General features: G+C 43.6%; 2 protein-coding genes across 3 annotated transcripts in view; both read left to right on the top strand.

Moving 5' to 3' along the window:
- Nucleotides 1–601: 601 nt before the first annotated feature.
- Nucleotides 602–16309, top strand: trmt10a (tRNA methyltransferase 10A). The gene is made up of 8 exons (XM_063187538.1): nt 602–703; nt 1102–1276; nt 3667–3829; nt 4071–4142; nt 5171–5245; nt 13796–13945; nt 14788–14893; nt 15424–16309. The coding sequence occupies exons 2-8, from the start codon at nt 1116–1118 to the stop codon at nt 15747–15749; spliced, it is 1053 nt and encodes a 350-aa protein (XP_063043608.1). The 5' UTR covers nt 602–703; nt 1102–1115; the 3' UTR covers nt 15750–16309.
- A 3387-nt stretch (nt 16310–19696) lies between these two features.
- Nucleotides 19697–24977, top strand: part of spata6l (spermatogenesis associated 6-like) — a 15329-nt gene continuing 10048 nt past the window's right edge. For both annotated transcript variants that reach the window (XM_063187537.1, XM_063187536.1), the window contains exons 1-5: nt 19697–19866; nt 20264–20401; nt 22224–22272; nt 23399–23440; nt 23756–23880. In XM_063187537.1, coding sequence (XP_063043607.1) covers nt 19819–19866; nt 20264–20401; nt 22224–22272; nt 23399–23440; nt 23756–23880 — 402 coding nt within the window. In that variant the 5' untranslated portion in view covers nt 19697–19818. The remainder of the gene's footprint in view (nt 19867–20263; nt 20402–22223; nt 22273–23398; nt 23441–23755; nt 23881–24977) is intronic.

Below are 24977 nucleotides of genomic sequence, written 5' to 3'. Positions count from 1 at the left end.
CTTCTTCAGTTAGATTCTGATTTAGGAAAGGGATCTTGGTTCTCACTTCTAACTAAACTGGTGTGATGATTATGATGCTGTGCTCAATGTACTGTATGTAGCAGTATTTGGTTAAGGAGATGGACTGTAGATCAGAGGATTGCAGGTTCAAGGCACACTATACCAGTTCCCCATCTCACTCATCCTAAGTGTAATGTAATGTACTTGAGGCAGCATTTGCCAAGGCCAAGCATTTATTACAATATAATTGTAATAAATACATTTATTACAATATAATTATTCATTACAACATTTATTACAACATAACTATTTAGGCTTAATGATAGCCAAAAGAGAATTCCTCCAATCCCAAGTTAGTCCTCCTAGTGCAGCCAGTTTTATTCTGCAGAAAAGAACTTTATCTTGCATTATGCATCACCCCATTTATTTACTTGTATTATTATTATTATTATATATATATATTTACAATAGACTAATATTTTTAGTAACTTTAGCGTATAGTCTATGCAAATATAAAGTCTCTGTAAAAACATAAGCCTAGTGTAGCCTAGTGTAGTCTGTCTAGTGAGTTTATCCACTGGATCCTGTGACCTTATAATCATGGCGGGTTGGTGTGGTCAGACACAAGCCGCGCAGTTTGATTGCGTCATCAACAACAGACACACGAATGGGAAACTGGCATGGCTGAACGGCTGGTGAGAAGGTAGCCAAACTTAACACGTGTGTTTATAACTGCTTATATGATAACATACCAACTAAATGTGTGGTTGTTTGTTTGATGTTGAGGTTGTGACGCTGACTGATCAGTCGACGTACTTGCAGTAGGCCTATTGATGAGCAGAGTAGGCCCTATTGAACGCAGAGAAAGCTAACTTGAGCTCACTGCCAGTCTACATTAGGATATTCATGAACAAACAGTGTAACCGTGTTCATTTAAATGCCAAACTCGTAAATGCCCGTAATTTTTGATGGACTGTCGATGTCCGCAAATATTTAAAAATGTTCCAGTAAAAGTAGTAGGCTATTCCTCTGGACTATGTGAACTGCAAGACGGGATGTCAAACTGCTTGTTTTCTCTGTCAAACCTCGGAAATTCTGTAGTTGACACAAAGAGAATGGCTGGCGATACAGAGAACGAGCCTGGTGCGGTAGAGTCCAACGGTGTGTCGGAGAAAAAGGCGGACAACCCTGATGGAGTGGCAGAGACCTTATCCAAACGCCAGAGGAAGAAACTCGCCAAAGCACAGCAATGGGAGGAAGAGAGAGAGCTCCGCAAGTAAGCACCAACCTATCTACCGATAAATAATCTGGTTTTAATGACTTTAGTAGTGGTAGTAGTGGTAGAACTGTATTCCTTGTGGGGTGTGTTGCTGCCTGCATATCAGAATGCAACAAACAAAGCGCAAGAAACACAGTGCATTATTGCTCACACTAGCACACACTAAAGGTTTGATAAAGCAGTTGATTTATAACTGGGAATATGCATCTTGCTCTGTTCAGTCCCCGCTCATCTCCCGAGATACTTCTGTCTGTTTGTTTTGACTTCAGTCTGTCTCTGCCCCAGTCTGTTCCCCCCTCTCTTGTTGACCCTCCCAGTTATGCCACATTACATCACATTACATTACACTTAGCTGACGCTTTTATCCAAAGTGACTTACAGTTACTTACAGGGTACTGGTTACAGTCCCTTGAGCAATATGGGGTTAGGTGCTTTGCTAAAGGGCACTTCAGCCATGGATGGAGGAGGTGCGGGGAGAGGTAAGGGTGGGATTCGAACCTGCATTCCTGTAATCTACAGACCACCTCCCCAACCATTAGGTCATGGCTTGTGCATTATTAATTTGTATGAGCTAGGGGTGGGTGATATGGCAAAAATGTCATATCACGATTTTTTAACATGAAATCTCGATTTCGTTTTTTTTTTTTTTATCACAATATTCCATCCAAAAAATAAAAAAAGCAAAAATCAATTTTGATATGCTTGCAATTTATAATTTGCATTTAATAAAATGTAAACAGTAAGGCTGTAACGATACACCCAACCCACGATTCGGTTTGTATCACGATATATGACCCACGGTTCGATATGCCCCACGATTTTATTATTTTTTTAAGGGAAAAAAATAAGAAGAAAATAAATTATGGGCTATATTTATATATAGGCCTATGCTTTCTTTTTGCATTTACCTGCCTACATTATTTTTTTAGGTCTACTAAATGATGTTGCAGATATAGGCCTACCACTGCAACCTGTTCCCCAGGTGTTGACATCAAAGCACAACACAGAGAAATAAGGGATATTAGTTCACCAAGGAAAAATAGGCTTATTACAAATAGGCTTAGATCATATCATGCTGAGATGCTGACCATGTGTGAGAGACAGAGATGGAGAGAGAAGGGTCAGGGTTCCAGTATAGGTAGCCTATACAACTGTCTCACATTGTCAAACATTATCCAATTAATATCCAAACATTAACTGAAAACAACACTGGTAATATTTCGTCAGGAAACATGTTGTATTAAGTTACTTACAGAAATGCAACACTTAATTTTGATGTTTAATATTTTTGTAACTGTTTTGATCGTGCAGCAGCGCGCACACGCTTATACAAATAAAACTCGAAATGAACCTCAGTTATGTTCTCAGTATGCAACATGCACGTTGTCCTTTGTTTGGTTTTGTGATTTGACATTTTGAAATGGAGCATGTTTTTGCTAGGCAGGCTTTCAATGTGGGGAGGATATAATGCTGCCTAATATCCACATCGACCTCAATGTTCGCCCGACTTCAGACACTCTTATGAGCGTATAGAGCTCTTTCAAAGCTCTTTCAAATTTGGGCAGGCGGAGCATCTCGCTCTCTCGCATTCTTTCTCTCTCTCCGCTCAACGTCTATCTCCACTCAACATACATCGGCGCATGCATGAATCAAAAACATCTTCACACGTTTGATAAAGCCTTCTTGGTCTGTTGTTCATTTCTGTGCTTTACCTTCCGACGTTTGCCCAAGTTTTTTGTCTCGCGGTCGCGGAGGTTGCTCAGGCAATGAATAACAACCAATGCACGTGCTGCTGGTTGGACGGAACATTTTACAGGAGAGAGGGGTGAATGGAAGTGTTACTCGCTCATGTGCGCCCCATTTCTAATTGTCTTTGAGCGCATATACAAGCATTAAGCGCATATGCAAGCATTTGCCTGTATCCTGCTGTTTTCTAGACTGAGGGGTAGGCCTAACAACTTTAAAAGGGCGCATCGCGATTCTGCGAGGAAGGTTCGCGATAGGGGTTCGTGGGTCTGCGTACCGCGATCCCTCGGTTCGATGCAATATCGTTACAGCCTTAGTAAACACACTGATGACACTCTCATAAAGTGCACAATTAGAATGCAATAATGTAAAGAATAAAAGTGAAGACAACAACACGAGTAAGTAAACATCACTTTGATACTTCACTGTAAGACGATGTAATGATTTCTTCACTTTGGCAGATTCGAGACGATCTTGTACTCGATATCACCATTCACGATTTAATATCGTCATTTTGCCCACCCCTAGTATGAGCTTACATATTCATATCTACCTGTCTGGTTTTCTTGGTGTGTGTATGTGTGTGTGTCTCTGTCTGTCTGTCTGTCTGTCTGTATGTATGCGGCGTGTGTGTGTCTCAGGCAGAAGCGTAAGGAGCGTAAGCAGAAGAAGCGCGAGGAGCGCCAGACGCAGGGCGAGGAGGGGGCGGGGTTTGTTGCCCGGAAACGGTTCCGCAAAGAGGCGGAGCCAAGCTCCCTCAGGCTGGTGGTGGACTGTAGCTTCGACAACTTGATGGTCATCAAGGTACACACTCTCTCTCTCACACACACACACACACACACACACACACACACACACACACACACACACACACACACACACACACACACACACACACACACACACACACACAGACTCAGGATGGTGTTGGTCTGCTGCTTAAAAACACACACACACACACACACACACACACACACACACACACACACACACACCTCCAGCATGCCCTATGGTGTAAACACACCTCTCTGCTGTTGTCCCACAGGACGTGAGGAAGCTGCACAGGCAGATCCAGAGGTGCTACGCTGAGAACAGACGCGCTATTCATCCCGTACAGGTGAGAACGGAACACCAAACACTCAAGCAGGTATAAAAGATGTAGAGTTTGGTGGTAGAATGTTAGTAATCCTCCAACTAGCGCAGGATGACATCAGATATACAAGTGCCAGATGGGAGTGAGGTTTAGGGGGGTGAGTGTAACTGATGCCAACCAGTAGAGTTCGGCGGTAGAACGTTAGTAAACCTCCCACCCGAAGCCTCATACAGTATCAGTAGCACTGGGCTATCAGTCTGGACCTTTAGCTCAGCGGTATCGCACCATGCCAGAATTGGAGCATTGACTGGTAGATCGCAGGTTTGGGCCCAGAGTGGCAAACTAGCGCAGATCACCAGGTTTACCATTAGGCAGACTAATCAGTTGGTCCCCGCCAAATCAGTGCTCTTAAGGGTCCCAAATACTCCCCACCATGCTAAGTGCGAGCAAAAATAATTCAAGAGGGCCCCACGTCCTTGTTTTGCCTAGGGCCCTCAAATTAGTTGAACCGCCACTGTGCAGTGAGATCAACATTTGACTTGTAAATGTGTATGAATGCGTTCTTTGCTGAAAATGCTGCATGACGGTTAGATTTCTAACAGAATTTTTAACGGTCATGCAACATGTTAAGCCTAGAATGCAATCCTACGGCTGCATCCATTTCTGAAAATCAAAAGAGGCCACAAGATTTGAGAAATAACTTTGGGCTTAATTGGAATGCCTAGCTTGCTAGAGTGGCTGCCTTGGGTATAAGTGAATGCTCCATGTCATTAGAACATCACTATACCATATGCCTTAGACAAGATGGTCCAAAACCATCACAATATATTTCAAGAGGGCAGAGGGCATTACATGAAGAAAGCCACTCAGACAACAAACTATTCCAGACAGTCTGTGACATCTATCTGATACACAAGCACTGATGCTGTGACATCACCTGCTTAAGGTAGCAGCATGGGTTGTGATTAGTTGGATAGGAGGTGTGATGTCATTGTTTGTGTATTGTGATTGGCTGAAGAGGAGGTGTGATGTACTATTGTGTGTGTCTGCAGTTCTACCTGACGAGCATCGGTGGGCAGCTGAGACAGAACCTGGACGAACGAGACAAGGGCTGGGTTAACTGGAAGGTAAGGTGTGTGTCTGTGTGTGTCTGTGTGTGTCTGTGTGTGTGTTTGGAGCACCTGAAATGGACCTTTGCCTAGTTAGACCAACAAGAAGTTCAGAGGCTCACCTTAGGTCTATTATGAGGTGCGTGTGTGTGTGCGTGCACGCACGCTCACTCACCACAGGGATGGATCAACTGGAAGTGAATGGAGCAGGTTAATGACTTTCAGAAGTGTGTATGTGTGAAAATGATTCCATTGATTCAGCGTGAGACACCACACCACACAATAGAGCAGCAACCTGCACTAAATCCAATGCACACATAAGCAAAGCGACAGGCATGTGTGTGAGTGCGCGCACATGTGTGTGTGTGTGTGTGTGTGTGTGTGGGTGAGTGTTTCTTCGCTTAATGATTTCTCCACCAAGGCTCTCCAGCCGGTTTGGTATTTGGGTGCATGTAGATGTGTTCGTCTGACTATATTTATAATGGCCGTGGATATGATATGGGCCCTAGAGAGTGCAGGTGTCCAGTTTCACCCTGTAGGAGTAGACCTGGCCAATATCTATAAGACGTAATGGGCTCTTAGCCCTCCAGAAGTGTGTGTGTGTGTGTGTGTGTGTGTGTGTGTGTGTGTGTGTGTGTGTGTGTGTGTGTGTGTGCGTGTGTGCGCGCGTGTGCGTGTGCGTGTGCGTGCACGCTTGCATGCATGGCCCGATATCCATTAAACTTAATGGCTTTGTGATCCATGTATGGTGCGCCAGCTCAGCATCAAAACAAATATATCAGTGCGACCCTCAGGCATTCCCCTGGCCCTGTAAACTTAACCCGTCATTAAAATCTTTTTACTCTCTCCCATAAAACACTACAGGGGATTTGGTAAACTAGAGGATGGGGTCCAGAAAGGCTATTTATCAAAGATATTAGGTTACTGAATATTTACATTTCCGTTCGTTCGTTGTGTGGCCAAAAAACTATTGTTGTATAAAAAGTTGTCTAGTCAAGACCGCGTCATTAGTTCTATCGCATCTGGTCGTCTAGTCAAGAACCCCGTTACTAATTCTATCGCATCTGGTTGTCAAGTCAAAAACTCAGTCGTCAATTCTATCGCATTTGGTTGTCAAGTCACCCCAACGTTCTGCACGCGTCCTTACATGCCTCCGATAGAGGCGCGTCTCACTAGATTAGGAAGTGGTGCCCATAGCAACGTACCAAGCGCAGTGGTTAATCTACTTTCTCACGAAGCCTTAGATCAACATATTAATAAATTAATACTTAAATGCTGGTAACCGGGTGATAAGTGGAATAGTGGCCTTCGAGGTGTCCCGATATCAAGGGAAAATGGACTTGGCGAAGCGAACAGCTCTTCGGCTGCGCCGGGCTGTTAGAACGCTCCGCCTCGTCCATTATTTCCCTTGATATCGGGACACCTCGTCGGCCGCTATTAGGCTATGAGCCGCAGGGCCGACCGGTGCCATCTGAGGGGGGAATGCTAGCAATGTTTTTTGGCAAGGTATATCCCCCCACTAGTAGAAAAAGCTTGATAGCAGTCATGGGGTGGTAGCGAAATCACTTTTTTCAGCTCTTGAAGTTACTACCCCCCTATAATAAATACTGTTTTTTAATATCGGCTGTGTATGTAGTTATGGCTTATGTTGGGGGTATTGCCAATATTCTATACCATCGTGTTTGTTATCACTGGAAAGGGGACCTTTCAGGCTTTCATTTAAGCCCATTTATGAATCTGTCTGACATACACAGAAGCCACAGCACGTCATTAAACCAGAAATAGCTCCCATTTTCACACAAATTGTGCCTAAACTGTGCACTTTCGTTTCCATCTGTGACATGAAAGAACACCAAGGACACCAAAGTTAACAACCTCAACACTCAGGGCACTCTGCCGATTCAGAAAATGTATAATATGCCCATACTATCATTTTGTATATGTTTGTGAGAGCCTTAAATGTCACTTGTGCAACCAGCAAAAATGTCTTCAAAATAGGACCCAAGAGAATGGACTAATACAATGCCCGGTATCACTTTGCTTAAACAAACTTTGTTTATACTGTAGTTCATATTTGAATGTACATTACATTCACAAGTTGTTAAAGTATTCAATTATTGTAGTGCAGTGTTTCTCAAAGTGGGGCAGAAGCCCCCCTAGGGGGGCGCGGAGGTATTGGAGGGGGGGCGCGTGAAGTCAGAAGGTTTTTCTTTTTTAATACTTTTCTGCTTTGCCATTAAGTCAACACATTCCCTTTACAATCACAATATATTCATTCACTAATATTTAGAGAACATCATAGGCCATACTGTACGTGTATATCAGGCTCTAATAAACTTTACGACGGCCTATTTATTTGTATTTTCGTAACCATTTTGCTCGAGGGGGGCGCAGACAGACACCCTTCCTCTGAAGGGGGAATGGCACGAAAACTTTGAGAAACACTGTTGTAGTGTATGTGAAGAAATACTATCTAAACGGTAGACCCTGGAAAGACAGGGCATTGGGTAACACTTTACTTAAACCACTCAGATATGGTATCTCATTAACAGAATTTAGATAAATGTTCATATACAACATTTTATACAGGCTATTTCATAAACAAATAGACTGAGACCCTATACAAGGGGTTGCAAGCCAATAAAGAAACATGTTGCAAAGGGAATATGTTCAATGAAAGAATAGTTTCATGTAGATTTATATTATTTCTTCGTCAGTACTCTTCATCTTCCATGTCATCCCCTTCATCTGAACTGTCTTGCCTGGTTTCCGCACACTCTCAGTTTACACACATCTGTGCACCTGAGGCCATTTACCAGACAAACACAATGATGGCTAGAGCATTTTGTAGTGCAGTTGCACGAAAGAAGGTCCAGGACAGCTTGGGGTATTGTCAATATTCTATACAATAGCGCTTGGTATTACTGGAAAGGGGACCTTTCATTCTTTCATTTAAGTCCATTGCTGAATGTTTCTGACACACACAGAGGTCAAAGCACTTCATTAAACCAGACATAGCTCACATTTTCTCACAAATGTTGGCTAAACTGTTTGATTTCGTTTATCTCTGTGTCATGAAAGAACGCCAAGGACACAAAATTAGACAACCTCAATACTCGGTGGACTCTGTTGATTCAGAAAATGTATAATATGCCCATACAATTATTTTGTATATGTTTGTGAGGGCCTAAAATTTGACTTGTGTAACCACCAATAGTCTTCAAAATAGTAGCCAATATTGCAGGTCATTAGCTGGAAATATCAGGCCTTTTTCCTGTGTTTGTGCTGACATTCACAGAGGTCTTTAAACCAGTAATTTATCGGCCCTATCGTGGCCTAATGGTAGGACACTGGTCTACTACGCGGCTGACCCGGGTTCGATTCTGAACCGTGCCCTTTGCCGACCCTCCCCCATCTCTCCCTCCCAACTCGCTTCCTGTCACCTCCTTCACTGTCCTGTCTCATATAAACAAAAAATAAAGGCTTGAAAAGCCCCTCCAAAATACTTACATGATCACTCCTGCCAATTTCAATATGCTGTTGTATTGCTCACATTACCCTTGACTTGTCAGTAGCCGGAGATGCTGCATGCTGCTATTCTAATGGGGGCAGATTTTGTTTGCATTTTAAAAAATCTTAACATGGGCCTACTCCAAATATTTTCCCAAAAGGTAACACCTGCCCCCATTAAAATGACCAGGATCTTGGAAAAGGCTGAAGAAAAAAAAAATCTAAGGTACTGACAAGTCCAGGGTAGCATTACATGCATGTTGAAATTGGCTGGCGTTATCCTTTAAACCAGTAATTTCTCACAAATTCCACCTCAACTGTATGATTTATGTTGTCCATATACCATGGGAAAGCATCAGGGTCACAAAACCGAATGATATTAAAAATCTAGGCATGCTGTTGATTCAGGAAATGTATAATGTACCCATACAATATTTGCAGGAGCCTTTAAAAGGCCGTAATGATCCTCAAGGCCCTAATGACCTATTTTCTGACCAATTCTGTACTATCTCCTTACACACATGTATACAAATGTTGGATAAAAAGAAGAATGAATGAATATATGTATGTGTAGTGTATATACAGTATGAATGTATGTGCATAAGAATGTATAAATCCGCGTTGAAATGGTACTGTTGTCAGTAAATGATCAAATTGCACATACAGCACTGCTTAATAATAGACCTATTGTCCTGCCAGACATTTCACAGATTACTGACCAAAAGCTTATTGAAAGAAATTGAAAAATATTGGCCAAAATTCAATATGGCTGCTATTTCCCAAAATGGATGACTTTCGTGCGTTTTTCTCAATACTGTGGGGCCATAATATAGGCCTACTACATAGTAGATTACTTTTTTCAGCACTTTTCTGTTATATTCTCTAACAGATATTTTACCAAAGGTTGACTAAACAAACAAAAAATAAGTTTGATTTCGCTTCCTTGAAGCAGAGAATGGTCCTCCTACAATGGTCAAATGGCACATAGACAGTCAACTGCTGAAATAACTAGGCCTATGGTCCTTGCAATGACGTAAGCCTATAATATTCATTGATGAGTACAGTTCCTTTTTTTTAGCACAATTATTTCCTATTGCCTAATGGACAAATGTATTCATTCATTCATTCATTCATTCATTCTTTCTTTCTTTCATTTGATTAGGATAATACACACTAATCAATACACCAGTTAAAAAAAACATTGATATAAATATGTTGGTATTTGCATAGTTGCCAAATGTCATCCGTAGTCCTAAGGCAGGTACCCATAATAAAAAGAACAATACTGCATTACAGAAGACATGACATTTTACCACAAACACCAAATATATACAGAGTAAAACAATGTTCATACTATTAATTAATAGGAGCAGGTCTGGTTTGTTTTCAGCCACTGTTTATGGGTCATTTTGAAGATGCTAATGTTGTCACATAGCGTGGCCGCGCCAAACCCCTAGGGGCGTCTAGATTTCTAGGCTAGTTGTCACACAGTCTGATATGAGCATGGCTGAACAATAGAAGGTGAATTTCGATTTTGCCACCTTGACATATCCTAAAGAAAGTGGTCAAAAATTGCTCAATTAAACATATACACAACACTGCTGAAACTAGGGCATCTCAAATTCCCTCCAACATTCAATATGGTAGAGGTTTCTGAAACGATTCCAAATATTTTCAAACATTTATCCACCCTTACCCCCACCTGCTCTACAGTATCTCACCCCCACTCCCTTCCCCACCCCCACTCCCCACCCTACAGTGTCTTATCTCCCCAACCCCCCTCACTTTCCTTTAAGCCCCCCCCCCACTCACCTACCCCCACGCCCCCCCCCCCCCCACTCAACAGTGCCCTCCCCCCTCACCTACCCCCACTACCCTCCTTGCCCCCCCACTCCACAGTGCCCCCCCAATCACCTCCCCCCACTCAACAGTGCCCTCCACTCACTTACCTCCACTACCCTGGCCTTGCCCCCCACCCAACAGTGCCCCCCCTCAATTACCCCCACTCACCTCACCCCTACTTCTCCCCCCCCCCCCCCACTCTACATCAACATACAGTGCCTCCCCATGCCCCCGCTCATCTCTTTTATCTCCTTACGTCTTATGTCTCCTTACATTTCCTTACGTCTATAAAGAGATAGGACAGAATTGGACTTAAAATATGTCATATTAATGATCATTATGGCCTTTTGTAAGGCTGTCACAATACATTGTATGGGTATATCATACATTGTCTGAATTAGCAGAGTGCCTTGAGTGTTGAAATGTTTGGGGTTTGTGTCCTTGATGTTTTCCCATGGTTTAAAGAAAGCCTTCTAAAGAAAGGCTACAGTTTAGGTGACATTAGTTATTATTATTTCTGGTTTAAAGAAGTAATGTGACCTCTGAGTATGTCAGCCCGATTTAATAATGATCTTAAATGAAGGCCTAATGCCAAGCAGTGATGCCAAGCAGAAACTTTGGAAGGAAAAAGGCCCAATATTTCCAACAGATGACCTGCATGTATTGGCTATTATTTTGAAGACTTTTGCTGGTTGCACAAGTCAAATTTAACGCTCTCACAAACGCATACAAAATAATTGTATGGGCATATTATACATTTTCTGAATCAGCAGACTCCAAAGAGTATTGAGGTTGTCCAATTTTGTGTCCTTGGTGTTCTTTCACGCCACAGAGATAAACGAAAGCAGACAGTTTAGCCAAGAGTTGTTGGAAAATGTGAGCTATGTCTGACTTAATGAAGTGCTGTGACCTCTGTGTATGTCAGACAGATTCACCAATGGGCTTAAATGAAAGCCTGAAAGGTCCCCTTTCCAGTAATACCAGGCACCATGGTATAGAATATTGGCAATACCCCACAAAATGAGCCTGAACTAGACATGCATCTGAATTCAAAAATGGAATTTAATAGAGGGGGGTAGTCACTTCAAGAGCCGAAAAAAGGGTTTTTGCTACCACCCCGTGACTGCTATCAGGCTTTTTCTAGTAGTGGGGGGATATACCTTACCAAAAAAAAATGTTAGCATTCCCCCCCCCCAGATGGCACCGATGGCCAAAATTTGGGGCTGCGGCTCAAGGCCTATATTCCATACGGAACTCACACTGTAGGAGACCACTTAGAATCGGAACCCTGGCTGTGGTAGAACATGAAACATTCTAGAATGCTGGACTGTTCTTCCATCTTGAGTGCTCTACTCTGGTAGGCAGAAGAACAGTGTGGACATTCTGTGGAATGCGTGGGTGATAGATCATGACCAAGACTCCATGCGGAGTGGCTTGAGTATCGCCGCTGTAGCATTTCATCCGTCCGGCCTCGCCAGGTCAGGAGAGGCTCTGACCTTCTCAATGTCACTCTCACCTTACGCTTTTTAAGCTGACCCTGGCCTCCGCAGCCCTGCTAACGAGAGATGGGCAGCGGTTACCCTAGTCACCCTAGTAGTAGTAGGAATCCCCCCTCTGCTCTACATGGCGGAACCGGATCCGATGGCGCCGTCCCAAACTCCTTCTCGGACAGGTTCTTTTCCAGACGGAACACAAACCAATTGGAACGCCGGCTGGCTGATGCCTCAGTGATATCTAGTGCTAGTTTTATTAACGGCTAATAGTTTTGGAATGGGGGTATCAACGGGTTACTGGTAACAGTTAAGGCATTGGGAGGGCAATGCTAACGGTATGGGGCATAGGGAGAGGGGCATAAAAGGGCAGTGCTTCAGACATGAGGCATGGATGGTATTAAAGGGCAATAAGATCCCTGGGGCATGGATGGTGAGCGGGCATTAATGGGAACTGCATGATGGCAGCTTTTCTTGGTTGACTCCTTTTACTGTGAATCACCACATCACCACAACTACAACACACCACCACCACCTCCACTACTATCATCCCCACCCTCACCCACTTCGACTGGGACACTGCACCAACACTACACACCTCGCGGGGAGCGGGAAACTCTGTCACCTCTCTGCCTCTGGATGTGTGTCATGGAGAGAGAGAGATGGGTTTAGGCAGAGAAGTTGGCTACCGGGCTGCTGAGTAGAGTAGAGGGGATGGCATTACTGTGTGTGTGTGTGTGTGTGTGTGTGTGTGTGTGTGTGTGTGTGTGTGTGTGTGTGTGTGTGTGTGTGTGTGTGTGTGTGTGTGTGTGTGTGTGTGTGTGTGTGTGTGTGTCTGTGTCTGTGTCTGTGTCTGTGTCTGTGTCTGTGTCTGTGTGTGTGTGTGTGTGTGTGTGTGTGTGTGAGAGAGAGAGAGAGAGAGGGTGTGAGAGGGAAAGTGTGTGTGTGCGCGTGCGCGTCTGCGTGTGCGCGTCTGTGTGTGCGCATGTGATGTCAAGGACTTGGCCTTCTGACCGCAGAGTAGAGAGGAGGGAAAGATATCACCTGTCTTAAATCAACTCTTATGGGCTTTTTCATGACCGAAGTGTTTTTATGTTTTATGAGTCACGGTCAGTCGATTGCTGATATCATCTGCTTATATTAGAAGACCGGGGAGAGAGGGCAAGACATGATATTAGACCAGTGGTTCTCAACCTTTTTCGAATAAACGCCCCCTGAACCACATTATAAGCCTCCCAACGCCCCCTTGACCTTATCATGAGCCTGCCAACACCCCCCTTCAGTATTAAAAAATAAAATTGGGACTAATGCATCTCGATTGCAACTAAGCACCACGCGCTCTCATCTGTCTCCTTCTCAACGCCCCCCTCGAGAAACACTGTATTTAGACAAATGGAAGTTAGTAGTTTCTTCTCAGATCCACCATGTCGACACCAGATGTGATAACAGCGCTCCATCAAGCTTTAGATAGTATTTTAAATAGTTTTGATCACACACACTCTCTGTGAGAAAATGACTAGACGGTTCCCAGACTATACCTCACTTGTGATATAATCTGCCAAATAGCCAGGCTAGTACACACTGCTTGTACCATCAGATAACACGTGTGTGTGTGTGTGTGTGTGTGTGTGTGTGTGTGTGTGTGTGTGTGTGTGTCTGTCTGTCTGTCTGTCTGTCTGTGTGTGTGTGTGTGTGTGTGTGTGCGCATCTGCGTGTGTGTCTCCAGGATATCCAGGTGAAGTCGGAGCATTTCCGGGACGTGATTGGTCAGGAGCAGCTGGTCTATCTGACGTCTGATTCGCCAAATGTCCTGAAGGAGCTGGACGAGACCAAGGCCTACGTCATAGGAGGACTAGTGGACCACAACCACCACAAGGTGACAAACTAACGCGCTTGTACACACGCACACACACACACACACACACACACACACACACACACACACACACACACACACACACACACACACACACACACACACACACAGAAACAGATGCATGTCCACACACACGGAGCAAGAAAAATAGGTAGATAGATATGAAGAAATGCTCTTTGCACTTAAGCTGCACCAGGAGTGTGGCAGGAGTTTCACTTCTGCCATGGTCCTGCAGTGGTTGCATGAAGTGTTGTGGCCCACCACTGCAGTTAGTTTACCCCCCCCCCCTTCCCCCTTGTGTGTATATGTTGTATGTGTATTAGTCAAATGTCAAACATTTATTTATTTCTTTGTGTAGCCTACATGTGTTTTTTAGACTCCATGTTTTTGTGTCATGTGTCTTGTGGTTCTGATGTAAGGACAGCCATCTTCTCTTTCAAACTGCAAACCCAGTTTACCTTCGGGTACCAATAAAGTTGAACTGATCTGAACAGAACTGAACTGATGAATACACTAGCACACACATTGATAATGCATAAGCCGTAATGGATAGGCAGGTGGTCTTAAGGTCAGAGGGTTGCAGGTTCAAATCCCATCCTTGCCTCTCCCTACACCTCCACCCATAGCTGAATAGCGTTGGCATTGGCCTGTGTCATAGGAGGACTAGTAGACCACAACCACCACAAGGACACACACACACACACACACACACACACTATGACTATTTCAAGTCTGTGTAAGGGAGAGTGTGAGTGTGATTCAGTGAGTGATTTGTATGTGTGTCTAATGCAGAGTTAAATAGTAATATCTTGGTGTGTGTGTGTCTGTGCGTATGTGTGCAGGGCCTGACGTTTGAGCGTGCCCAGGAGTTGGGGATCGAGCACGCTCAGCTGCCCCTGGGGGACTTTGTCAAGATGAACAGCCGCAAAGTACTCACAGTCAACCACGGTAAGACACAGAGATGGGTGTGTGTGTGTGTGTTAGGATTTGAATATCTCATCAGGTGTATGTGTGTCTCATGTACATATATTTACACATAAATTCCGTACATCTCTTTAACTGACACTTAAATTTGTGTTAGATTGCTGTGTTGAGAGTGCTACATTTGCTGTTTGTGATGTTGGCGATTGAGATTCAGTTTGTGTGTGTGCATGTAGCGTTTGTGTGTTGTAGTGTAGTGTTTGAGATCATGCTGGCCTACCTTGAAAAGAGGGGCTGGTGAGAAGCATTCCACATTACAATAACGTGTGTGCGTGTACGTACACGTGTGTGTGTGTGTGTGTGTGTGTGTGTGTGTGTGTGTGTGTGTGTGTGTGTGTGTGTGTGTGTGTGTGTGTGTGTGTGTGTGTAGTGTTTGAGATCATGTTGGCCTACCTGGAGAAGAGGAACTAGGGAGAAGCGTTCCATATTATAATAACGTGTGTGTGTGTTTTCGCTCGTGTGTGTGTGTGTGTGTGTGTGTGTGTGTGTGTGTGTAGTGTTTGAGATCATGCTGGCCTACCTTGAGAAGAGGGACTGGGGAGAAGCTTTCTTCACTGTGCTGCCACAGAGGAAGGGGGCGATGGCTTTGGACGAGGAGGAGCTAGACAGTGACGATGACACGCCCACTAAAGACAAGAACCAGGAAGTTGGGGACGAAGAGGAGGGGGCCAGCTCTGATGGAGACGCTGCGTCAGCACAGCCAATCACACCGAAGGATGTAAACACCTTGGACCAATCTGATCAAAAACAGGAAAAGACAGACAATGACGTTAGCCAATCAAATGAAACCCCCAAGGAACAGACTGGTGTCTCGACAAATTGAGACGCGTTTTGTTTTGTTTTGTATTATTTTTCCCTTCAAGATGAATGCTTTTAAAGTGATACTGAACCATTTTGGGGAAAAAAGCTTATTTTGCACCTGTCCTGTTCAATAATCGAATTTTACCTTTCTCTAAGTTGGGTGATGCTACTTCTAGTTACAAGCTATCAATTTTCATTGAATCTCATGGGTCCAGCTACTTGCTAGCAGGTCCCATAAGATTTAAGGATATATGCTAGCTTGGAGGTAAACTTTGCACTACCAGACTCAGACAACGGTTGCAAGTACAGGAGAAAACCCAAATGGAGTTGTAAAATAGGCTTATTTCCAGAAATGTTACAGAATCACATTGAATGAATTTTTAGGTTTCCTGTTAAGATCAAAAGAAAAGTGTATTGAGTTTAAGTTTTAGTTGATACTTGTGTATTTTATTGGTTTGCAAATTGGTATTCAGGCTTGCTTACTTACATTAAGTAAAACTGATCTTGAATACTGGAATATGTTTTCATTGAAAATGTTTGCTTGAATATGATCATTAAATAGACATTTTCATTCCAAAGTAATCAAGTGAGTGAGTGACATGGATAAGGATGCCTATTTACCCACTGTGTGCATGCACTGCACTATGTAAACACACACACTCACACACACACACACACACTCACACACACACACACACACACGCAATATCTGGACATCTTAAGTGAGTTATGAGTGTTGCAAGTGGAGTTGCAGCTGTTATGGTTAGTGGTTGTTGTCAGGTGACAGGCCGTTGCTAGGCTCCACTTTCCTCATGATCTTTGCCCTCAGAATGCCAAAGCTGCGAACGTTAAAACATCTGTAGGACCATAGGGAGGGTGCTGTAGTGAGGGTGCATTCATCTGTAGGAGACTAGGGAGGGGGCATTCAGCTGTAGGACACTGGGGAGGGAGCATCCAGCTGTAGGACACTGGGGAGGGAGCATCCAGCTGTAGGACACTGGGGAGGGAGCATTCAGCTGTAGGACCGAGAGGGCACATTCAGCTGTAGGACAGAGAGGGCACATTCATCTGTAGGACCTCAGCAAGGGGGCATTCAGCTGTAGGACACTAGGGAGGGAGCATTCAGCTGTAGGACACTGGGGAGGGTGCATTCAGCTGTAGGACACTGGGGGAGCATTCAGCTGTAGGACACTAGGGGAGGGTGCATTCAGCTGTAGGACAGAGAGGGCACATTCAGCTGTAGGACCTCAGCAAGGGGGCATTCAGCTGTAGGACCGAGAGGGCACATTCAGCTGTAGGACACTAGGGGAGCATTCAGCCTACAAAGCCAAAATGCACTTCATATTGTCAAAACTACACTGGAAATTGACCTGGGGGTGGGGTATTCCAAGAAGCTGAATCAGTAGTAAACCAGGTTAAGTTAATCTTGATACAGCGATCAATCACCAAATAGTGGAGTGGAGTGGAGCCGTCATTGTCTTAACTAAATGACTCCTGTGGACTATCTATTATCAGGTTTACAACTTCCTGTAGATCAGGGGTCCGCAATTGAGTTTGGACCCGGGCCAATTTTTTTTCTGACAATTGCATTGTGGGCCATGGTCCCGCTTTTCTATTTAATTGTTGTTCTAATCTATTATATAAAAAATAATCATTATTTAACATGAATGTATTTTATGTAATTTAATTCAAAATATTAATTTTCTTCTATGCGCTGCTATTATGCGGAATGTTGCATCTCCTGGTCGTGTCTTTAATGAAACAGGCGACCGGCCTGCTAGCTATTGATGCAAAATGTTGTTGTCAAAAGCCATGAAATGCTATGCCTGTGTAGGATCGTTCTACCTGTTGCTTTTGTCATGTTACTTATTAGCTATTCAATAAATTTTACAAAAATGTGGAATTATATTTTTTGAAGTAAAACGTGATCAGTTTAAATTTAAACATATATATTTTTAAATATAAAAAAACGCAGTTCAACAAAGACGCTTTTGCACACCTCTGTAGTTGGGCAGGTGCGTAGGATGTTATCCCATCGGGGTTGTCAGTCAAGTGCACTTGACTAAATATTAAAAAAACAAATATTGCGGGCCAGATATAACAAGATTGTGGGCCAGATTTGGCCCCCGGGCCACTTGTTGTCTACCTCTGCTGTAGGTTAACGTGGCCAGGTTTATCACATCATGTTCTTGGAACAGGCTACTGGTAGTAACACATAAATGTACAGTGACGACTCTCTTTCCTTTTTCAATAAAGGAAGTCAGTCTGGTGCTGAATATGACATCAGAACCTTAGGAAGGGGACACTACGTTGGACATCACCGTACGGTTCCTCATAACTGACAGATTTCTGTCATCATAGACATGAAAATATGTTTTAAAAAAGAGAAAATTATATGTTTTTGCTACCTTTATTTAACCAGGAAGGTCACATTGAAGTAGGCTATAAAACCTCTTATTCTTGAGATATAAAACATCTACCATTTCCTTGTCCTCTCACTCAGTAACTCACTCTCCCTTATTTTTCCTCACTCTCTCCTTAAAAATCTGTAGATCCCTCTCGACACTCAGTCACTTTCCCATCCCTTGCTCCTCTTTCTCAGGCTCTCATCTGCATCACCTCCCTCTCATCTGCATCAGGCTATAAAACCTCTTATTCTTGAGATATAAAACATCTACCATTTCCTTGTCCTCTCACTCAGTACCTCACTCTCCCTTATTTTTCCTCACTCTCTCCTTAAAAATCTGTAGATCCCTCTCGACACTCAGTCACTTTCCTATCCCTTGCTCCTCTTTCTCAGGCTCTCATCTGCATCACCTCCCTCTCATCTGCATCACCACTCCCCCCCTGATCAACTTAGAGTTGATAGGTCTGCAAACCAGAGCCCCTGGCACTGAGTCACACTGACTTTAAACTTAAAGCCAACCCATAGGCCTATCTCAGACGGCTTGGCTGACTACCATATAGTGCCTATTACCCACTTAGATTTTTTTTAATATTATTTATTTAATCTGATTTACAGTTGCAGTGGCAACGTTACTTTATCTCACAGGTGTGTCTCTAAGACAATTGGTGTTTTCTGGCTCCCTCTTGTGGAAGTGTAGCCTACAGTAAGTTTTTGATAGTCTAACCCAAGCACACAAATAAAGCAGAGACAAAAAAGAACTTGGTCCAGGAAGACAGATGCTGAGGCACTCAAGGTTGCATTTTTTTTTACTTTTTTATTTGGCTACAATGCCTACGCGTTTCGGCCCTTATGGCCTTCTTCAGGGCGTATCAAGCTTACGCCCTGAAGAAGGCCATAAGGGCCGAAACGCGTAGACATTGTAGCCAAATTAAAAAGTAAAAAAATTGCAACCTTGAGTGCCTCAGCATCTGTCTTCTTGGACTAAGTTTGAGAGCCCCTACACTGATGAGCACCAAGGAAAAAAGGTGAAGACCCAGAAGCACTCCTTACCTGCTTGTGTTTGATACAAAAAAAAATAACTTAGTTAGCAGACGCAGTGCATCAGTTGGCGCAATAGGGACAAAGGTTTTTTACATCAATGTCTGAAAAGAACAACAACCTCAAAATACAGTTTTTAGTGTAGGCCTAGGCGTTTACCCAAAGGTTTGATATACACGTGCTTACCAACCAACTTCTTCGACACGAGGAGCAAATGTTTCAGCACGAGACGAGATACCGCGATAAGTAAAATAGTAAAACAAGGTAGCCTACATTGTTTGGTGGGCCTTAGAACTGCTAAACTCTACGCCAAATAATTCGTATTATTTCTAGTTGTTTTAGTGCAGTAGGTGTGTGCCACTAATTATAAGGACTCGCTCGTTAAAATATATATTTTTAATCAAACACATGATAGACTCAAGTGTTTTTCAAGTGGAACTAGTTTTCTTGTATCCCAGCTACACGGACAGATTTCGTAACCGAACGAGCGCATCCATGGCAACGTGACGCTGAGCAGCAAAGTTGTGAGCGCTGCTCAGTGGACTGTGCCTTAATCTACTTTTATAAAGTAGATACCAGCGTGTAACATACACAAATATATCGTAAATGTAAGGGCTACTTAAAGTGTTGACTGAAGGTTACGAGGATGTCGCAGAAGATCATGAAAATAGTAGTTGAACTCAATCTCAGAGCGGTAAGTCTTCTCAGTATCAGGTAGTCTTTAGAAGCAGTGAATGGTGTCTACTGCAGACTTCGTTGCAATTGTTAAATACTTTTCTATCTATGGCTATTTTCATGGTATGCATGTCATGCACAAGTTAACAAATGTTAAGCTTCATTTGGGAAGATTTGTTCAAGTAACTTTGTGTCCTAACTTTTTCCAAATATGACATCTTAAAAGGATTGTCCCTGCACGCACGCAGTGGTCACCGCAGCCTCTTTTCCAAGTGACCCTAGTTTACCCATGACACAGCATCCAGGACACCTAGGGCTATTAATACCCCAGCGTGAGTTGTAGAACGGGGGTAATCCTCAGCCCCCCACAGCGCTACATTATGTGCTGTGCTGTGCTATGCGCTTACCTCTGACAGGTCACCTGTCCAGGAGTCCACCTGCCCGAAAAAGATGACGTCTACCTGAGCGTGTGTCTGATGAACCAGTACCGCCAGTCTGAGTGCCTACCCGCAGTCTTTCCTCTACTGTTCCGGGAGAAAATGAGGTTTGAAAAAGTGGGTGAACAGAAATGAATAAATGCCTTAATTCTTGCTATTCACATGTCCAATTTACACTACAGCCTACATTCACAATTCAAGCCCTCACTTCAGTGCAAACATCAAAGGGGCACTACAACACATTGGGCTATTTTCAGAAATGTATATATAAGGTAGGAACAGGTTCGCACACTAAACAAGACACAAAGGTCAAGCACAAGGAGTTTTTTTTAATTAGAGCAGGGTAGAGCAGACGTTTCAGGCTGTTGCCATCATCAGTGCTCTTAGTGCTCACGTTCTACTTCTTTTGGGTCCACGCACCTAGTTCATTTTTACAACATCTAGAGCGCAACAATACCCCTACCTCCAGAAATGTATATATGAAAAAGAAAAGAGATACATCACAGTGTAATCACAGCAACTGCACTCATGAAACCATCAATCCAAAGCTTCACACATTCTGTTCAGTGGATTACCGTTGGCTGATCTTTGTTAACACACCCCTCAGCATACTCAAAGATACTACGCAGAGGGTAGTTAGGTACAGGGCTATAGATTAACCTTCTCACCCCTAGCCAAATTTGGTGGATAAATACTAGCCAAACATATATTCACTACCAAAGTGGCTAAAGTGTTTTCTTCCAGCCAAAGTGAATTTTCGCCAGCATTTGGCCGGTTGGCTGGTGTTCATTTCGAGCCCTGGTTGCTAGATTGTTATGTAGTAATTCTCATGTTAAATGTTCTGCTACATTTTCCTCTGTTGATGCCTTTGCATCACCTTTGTCATGTAAGTGTAATTTGAACCTACAATGACAAAAGTGTAGCCGTGGTGTAATGGTTAAGGAGTTGGTCTGTAGATCACAGGGTTGCAGGTTCAATACCCACCCTTCCACTCACTAACTCCCTCCACTCCACCCATGGTTGACAAACCCTTGAGCAGGGCACCTACTCCCACACTGCTCCAAGGAGTGCAACTAATATTATCCTGTATCTAAATAACTGTAAGTCACTGGAAAGGAGAAGTTGGAGCACACTGCCGCTTAGTTTTCAAGACTTTATATCGTGCACACACCCGACCAACGTTTCGGTGTTACTACACCTTCTTCAGGTGTAGTAACACCGAAACGTCGGATCGGGTGTGTGCACAAAATAAAGTCTTGAAAACTAAGCTGCAGTGTGCTCCTGCTTCTCCTTTCCAGTGATGTCTGTCCCACTGTGATGCACCTGCAAGCTGAGTGAGGGATGATGCGTAGAGTCCCAATTCTAACTGTAAGTCACTTTGGATAAAAGCATCAGTGAAGTGTAATGTGATGTAATTATATAATAATGCGAGTTGACATGAAAACTGTTGTTGACAAGGAGTTTAGAGGCTCCTGTGACAAGAATCCTGCTGACCTGTATGCTGATGTCGCCTTACCTCCTGCAAGACAGACAGGCTGCAAAGGTCATTTGTTCCCAGGGCCATCCTGCTATTTAATAGTTCACGAAAAATGACGGATAGAGAGACTGTCATAGGTGACTGGCCAGCATAACCATCTCTACCTCTCACACCTATCTCTACCTTTCTCCTTTACGGAAGTAGCTGATCTGCCAAATCCCACCCCACACCATCTGCACCTGCTATCTGACTTGCCTATGCCTGCTGATCAACCCCCCCCATTACTGCACTTAGAGGGTCTTAATAGATGAATGTTTAATATGTGTAAATGAATTTGTATGTGTGTATGCTACTAGACACCTGAATTTCCTTCGGGATTAATACATTTCCCTCTACTCTCTCTACTCCCTCTGCCCATGTGGATGTTTGTGTTTTACATGGCCTTTGCTGTCTTGTTGCCAGGTGTACTGGCACGCTACAGACCCTGCTGCCCTGGCCCAGATACTGGAGTGTAGGTATCGCCACCCTACTCTACTCTTCTGAGCCACACAACCATGGCCACACTACATACCAACTAGGGATGTAACTTACCTAATCCAAGTTTCGGTTTCTGATTCAGCCGGATCCTGCCTTGTTGACAGGGTTTGGGTTAGTCTGAACCCTAAAGCGCCAGGTTTGGTTTTGGCCGAACCCTAGAGTGCCAACCGAACCGAATCCTGCCGCAGGTGTAGGCGCGACGTGACTATGTTGTCAATGTTTTCAATGGTTTCTACTGCATTATAACTTCAGCTGATGATCGGAGTAGAATTCGAATTCGATTGTGGATTCGGCTGAATGTTAAAGGAACAGTCCACCCTTTTTTGATTTTCGCATATTTTCAGTATTTCCAAGCATTATTCATGAATGTGCACATCATTTTCTTCTCAATATTTTCAATACTTAGACTTATTGGTATCAGAATTATTAGCATAGCTTAGCATAATCACTGGAAGTAAACAGTAGCATCAAGCCACAAGTGATCACAGGACAGGATTAAATAGATGTTTTGCAATTTGGTGAATTTTACATTCATTTTAAAGTAGTTTATAAGTACATTTGATGATGTTTTTTTGCTCCCATAGACTTGCATTGCTACGCTTAATTTGGCTAAACTGTTGAACTAGGCTATGAAAACTCTTAGACGAAAATGATATGCACATTCATGAATAATGCTTGGAAATGCCTCAAACATGTGAAAATCAAAAACCTGTGGAGTGTTCCTTTAAGCCGTGGATTTGGTATTCAGCAGAACCTTAAAAATCAGGATTCGGTACAGCCGTAATACTTACACACTAGTCTGCTGATCTACACTGAATACTTAGACCCTACTCTACTGATCCACACTCCATACTTACACCCTATTCCACTATGACATTATGGCCACACTCTGTATTTGCTGTACACCCTACTGTTAATTGCGGTAATATACTCTAACTCATGCTCTCCTATGCATGAATAGATGATACTGATGATACAGTCTTCTAAGTAGGCACTTGTAGTACGGTAATACTACTGCTACTACTAACATGAGTGATAATAATAATAATAATAACACTGTTACTGTTATTGTTACAGTTGTGACTGCTGTTTGCTTGCAGGTGAGCTGGCCAAAGTGGAGCTGATCCAGTTAACACCTCCAGGTAAGCTGCTCTGCTATTTGAATGGGAGCCAATAACATGCTACTGCACTCGCATTAACATGGCTTGCATGGGGACGAGTGCTTGCATGGGGACGTGTGCTGACATGCATGTGTGTGTGCGCGTGCGTGTGTGTGTGTGCGTGTCTGTCTGTCTCTATGTCGATCTGTGTTGTACTGTATACGTGGGTCTGTCTGTCTGTCTTTACCTGTTACAATTTGTATTCTCGTGTGTGTGTGTGTGTGCGCGTGCGTGCGTGTGCGTGCGTGTGTGTGTGTGTGTGTACATTCGTGCGTGCGTGTGTGCGTGTGTGTATAGGGGGGGAGTCTCTGGCCATGTTTGTGGAGGACGTGCGCAGCTTCCTGTTCCCCGAACCCAAACTGGTGCCACCAGCCGGGGGTGTGGACCGAGCTGTTCTGATGACCAAAGGACCCGCATTCATGGTGAGAGAGAGAGAGAGAGAGAGCGAGAGAGAGAGAGGGAGTGTGTGTGTGTGAGTGTGAGTGTGTGTGTGTTTGTGTGTGCGTGTGTGTATGTGTGTGTGTGTGTTTGTGTGTGTGTTTCACCAGATGGAGGAGTGGACCGAGCCGTATTGATAAGCAAAGGACCCACCTTTGTGTGAGTGTGTTCCTGAGTATGCGTGTGTGTGTGTGTGTGTGTGTGTGTGTGCGCGTGCGTGTGTGCGTGCGTGCGTGCGTGGGTATGCACAGTGGTGGGTTGATTTGCACGATTCACATGACCCAGATCTTCACCCAGCTGTATGGTCGGGGGTTTTGCATCACATGGCCTGCTCAGGTGTCCAGCAGTAGCTGTGCTGCAGGTGTCATAACCTCGGGACTGGTGTAAGAGTACTCTCTACACTGGTTATAGATTATTAACGCACCCACCCAGCTGAGGCCCTCGCACACCTGATGCAGTCAGCTGATACTGTACACAGTACAGTATGCTTACAGTAGGGGTGGCGATATTAAAGCGTGATGTGGAGTGGAGAATTCGTATAGCTTGTATAGATGGTCTTGGTGTGAGGATGTTTACTTAATCAGTAAAGTTTTTATCACAGTGATGTTTACGTAATTTGTTTTTCCCCTCAATACTTGCAAAAAAGCAAGTATATTCATTCAAATCTGTTCAGAACGAGTGGTAGCCCTAAAATGCCTGTTTTTTTGGTTTGTCTGTTTCAAAAGAAGATTGTGATAAAAAAAAAAAAAATCTAAATCGAGATTTTGAAATTGTGATCAATTGTGATCAATTGTGACTTTTTTTTGCCATATTATCCATTCCTGCTTTAATACAATACAGTCATGTCCAGTGGGTTTGGCAGCAACACCCTAGCTGTATCCTTTGGTCGTGGTCTGTTTTTCATTAAACAAGATAGAGGCATGACAAATTTTATATGTGCTGGTTAGTATACATTAGTTTTGCAATGACACGAAGAACTATTGGAAAATAGTTATCATCAGATGAGGTTTCTTATGCATACACTGACAACAGCAATATGTATGTATATAGCACAATATCACAACTATACAGTTGACTCAAA

The sequence above is a fragment of the Engraulis encrasicolus genome, chromosome 21 (genome assembly GCF_034702125.1).
Source record: "Engraulis encrasicolus isolate BLACKSEA-1 chromosome 21, IST_EnEncr_1.0, whole genome shotgun sequence".
Taxonomy (NCBI): Eukaryota; Metazoa; Chordata; class Actinopteri; order Clupeiformes; family Engraulidae; genus Engraulis; species Engraulis encrasicolus.
The sequence above is the reverse complement of the archived record's forward strand: the minus strand, read 5'-3'. Positions and strand labels throughout refer to the sequence as shown.

What these genes read in the sequence shown, in the direction of transcription:
- trmt10a (XM_063187538.1), top strand. Translation starts at nt 1,116, where the DNA reads ATGGCTGGCGATACAGAGAACGAGCCTGGTGCGGTAGAGTCCAACGGT. An exon ending in GAAGAGAGAGAGCTCCGCAA is followed by an intron (nt 1,277 to 3,666) that starts GTAAGCACCAAC and finishes TGTGTGTCTCAG; the next exon opens with GCAGAAGCGTAAGGAGCGTA. An exon ending in GCGCTATTCATCCCGTACAG is followed by an intron (nt 4,143 to 5,170) that starts GTGAGAACGGAA and finishes GTGTGTCTGCAG; the next exon opens with TTCTACCTGACGAGCATCGG.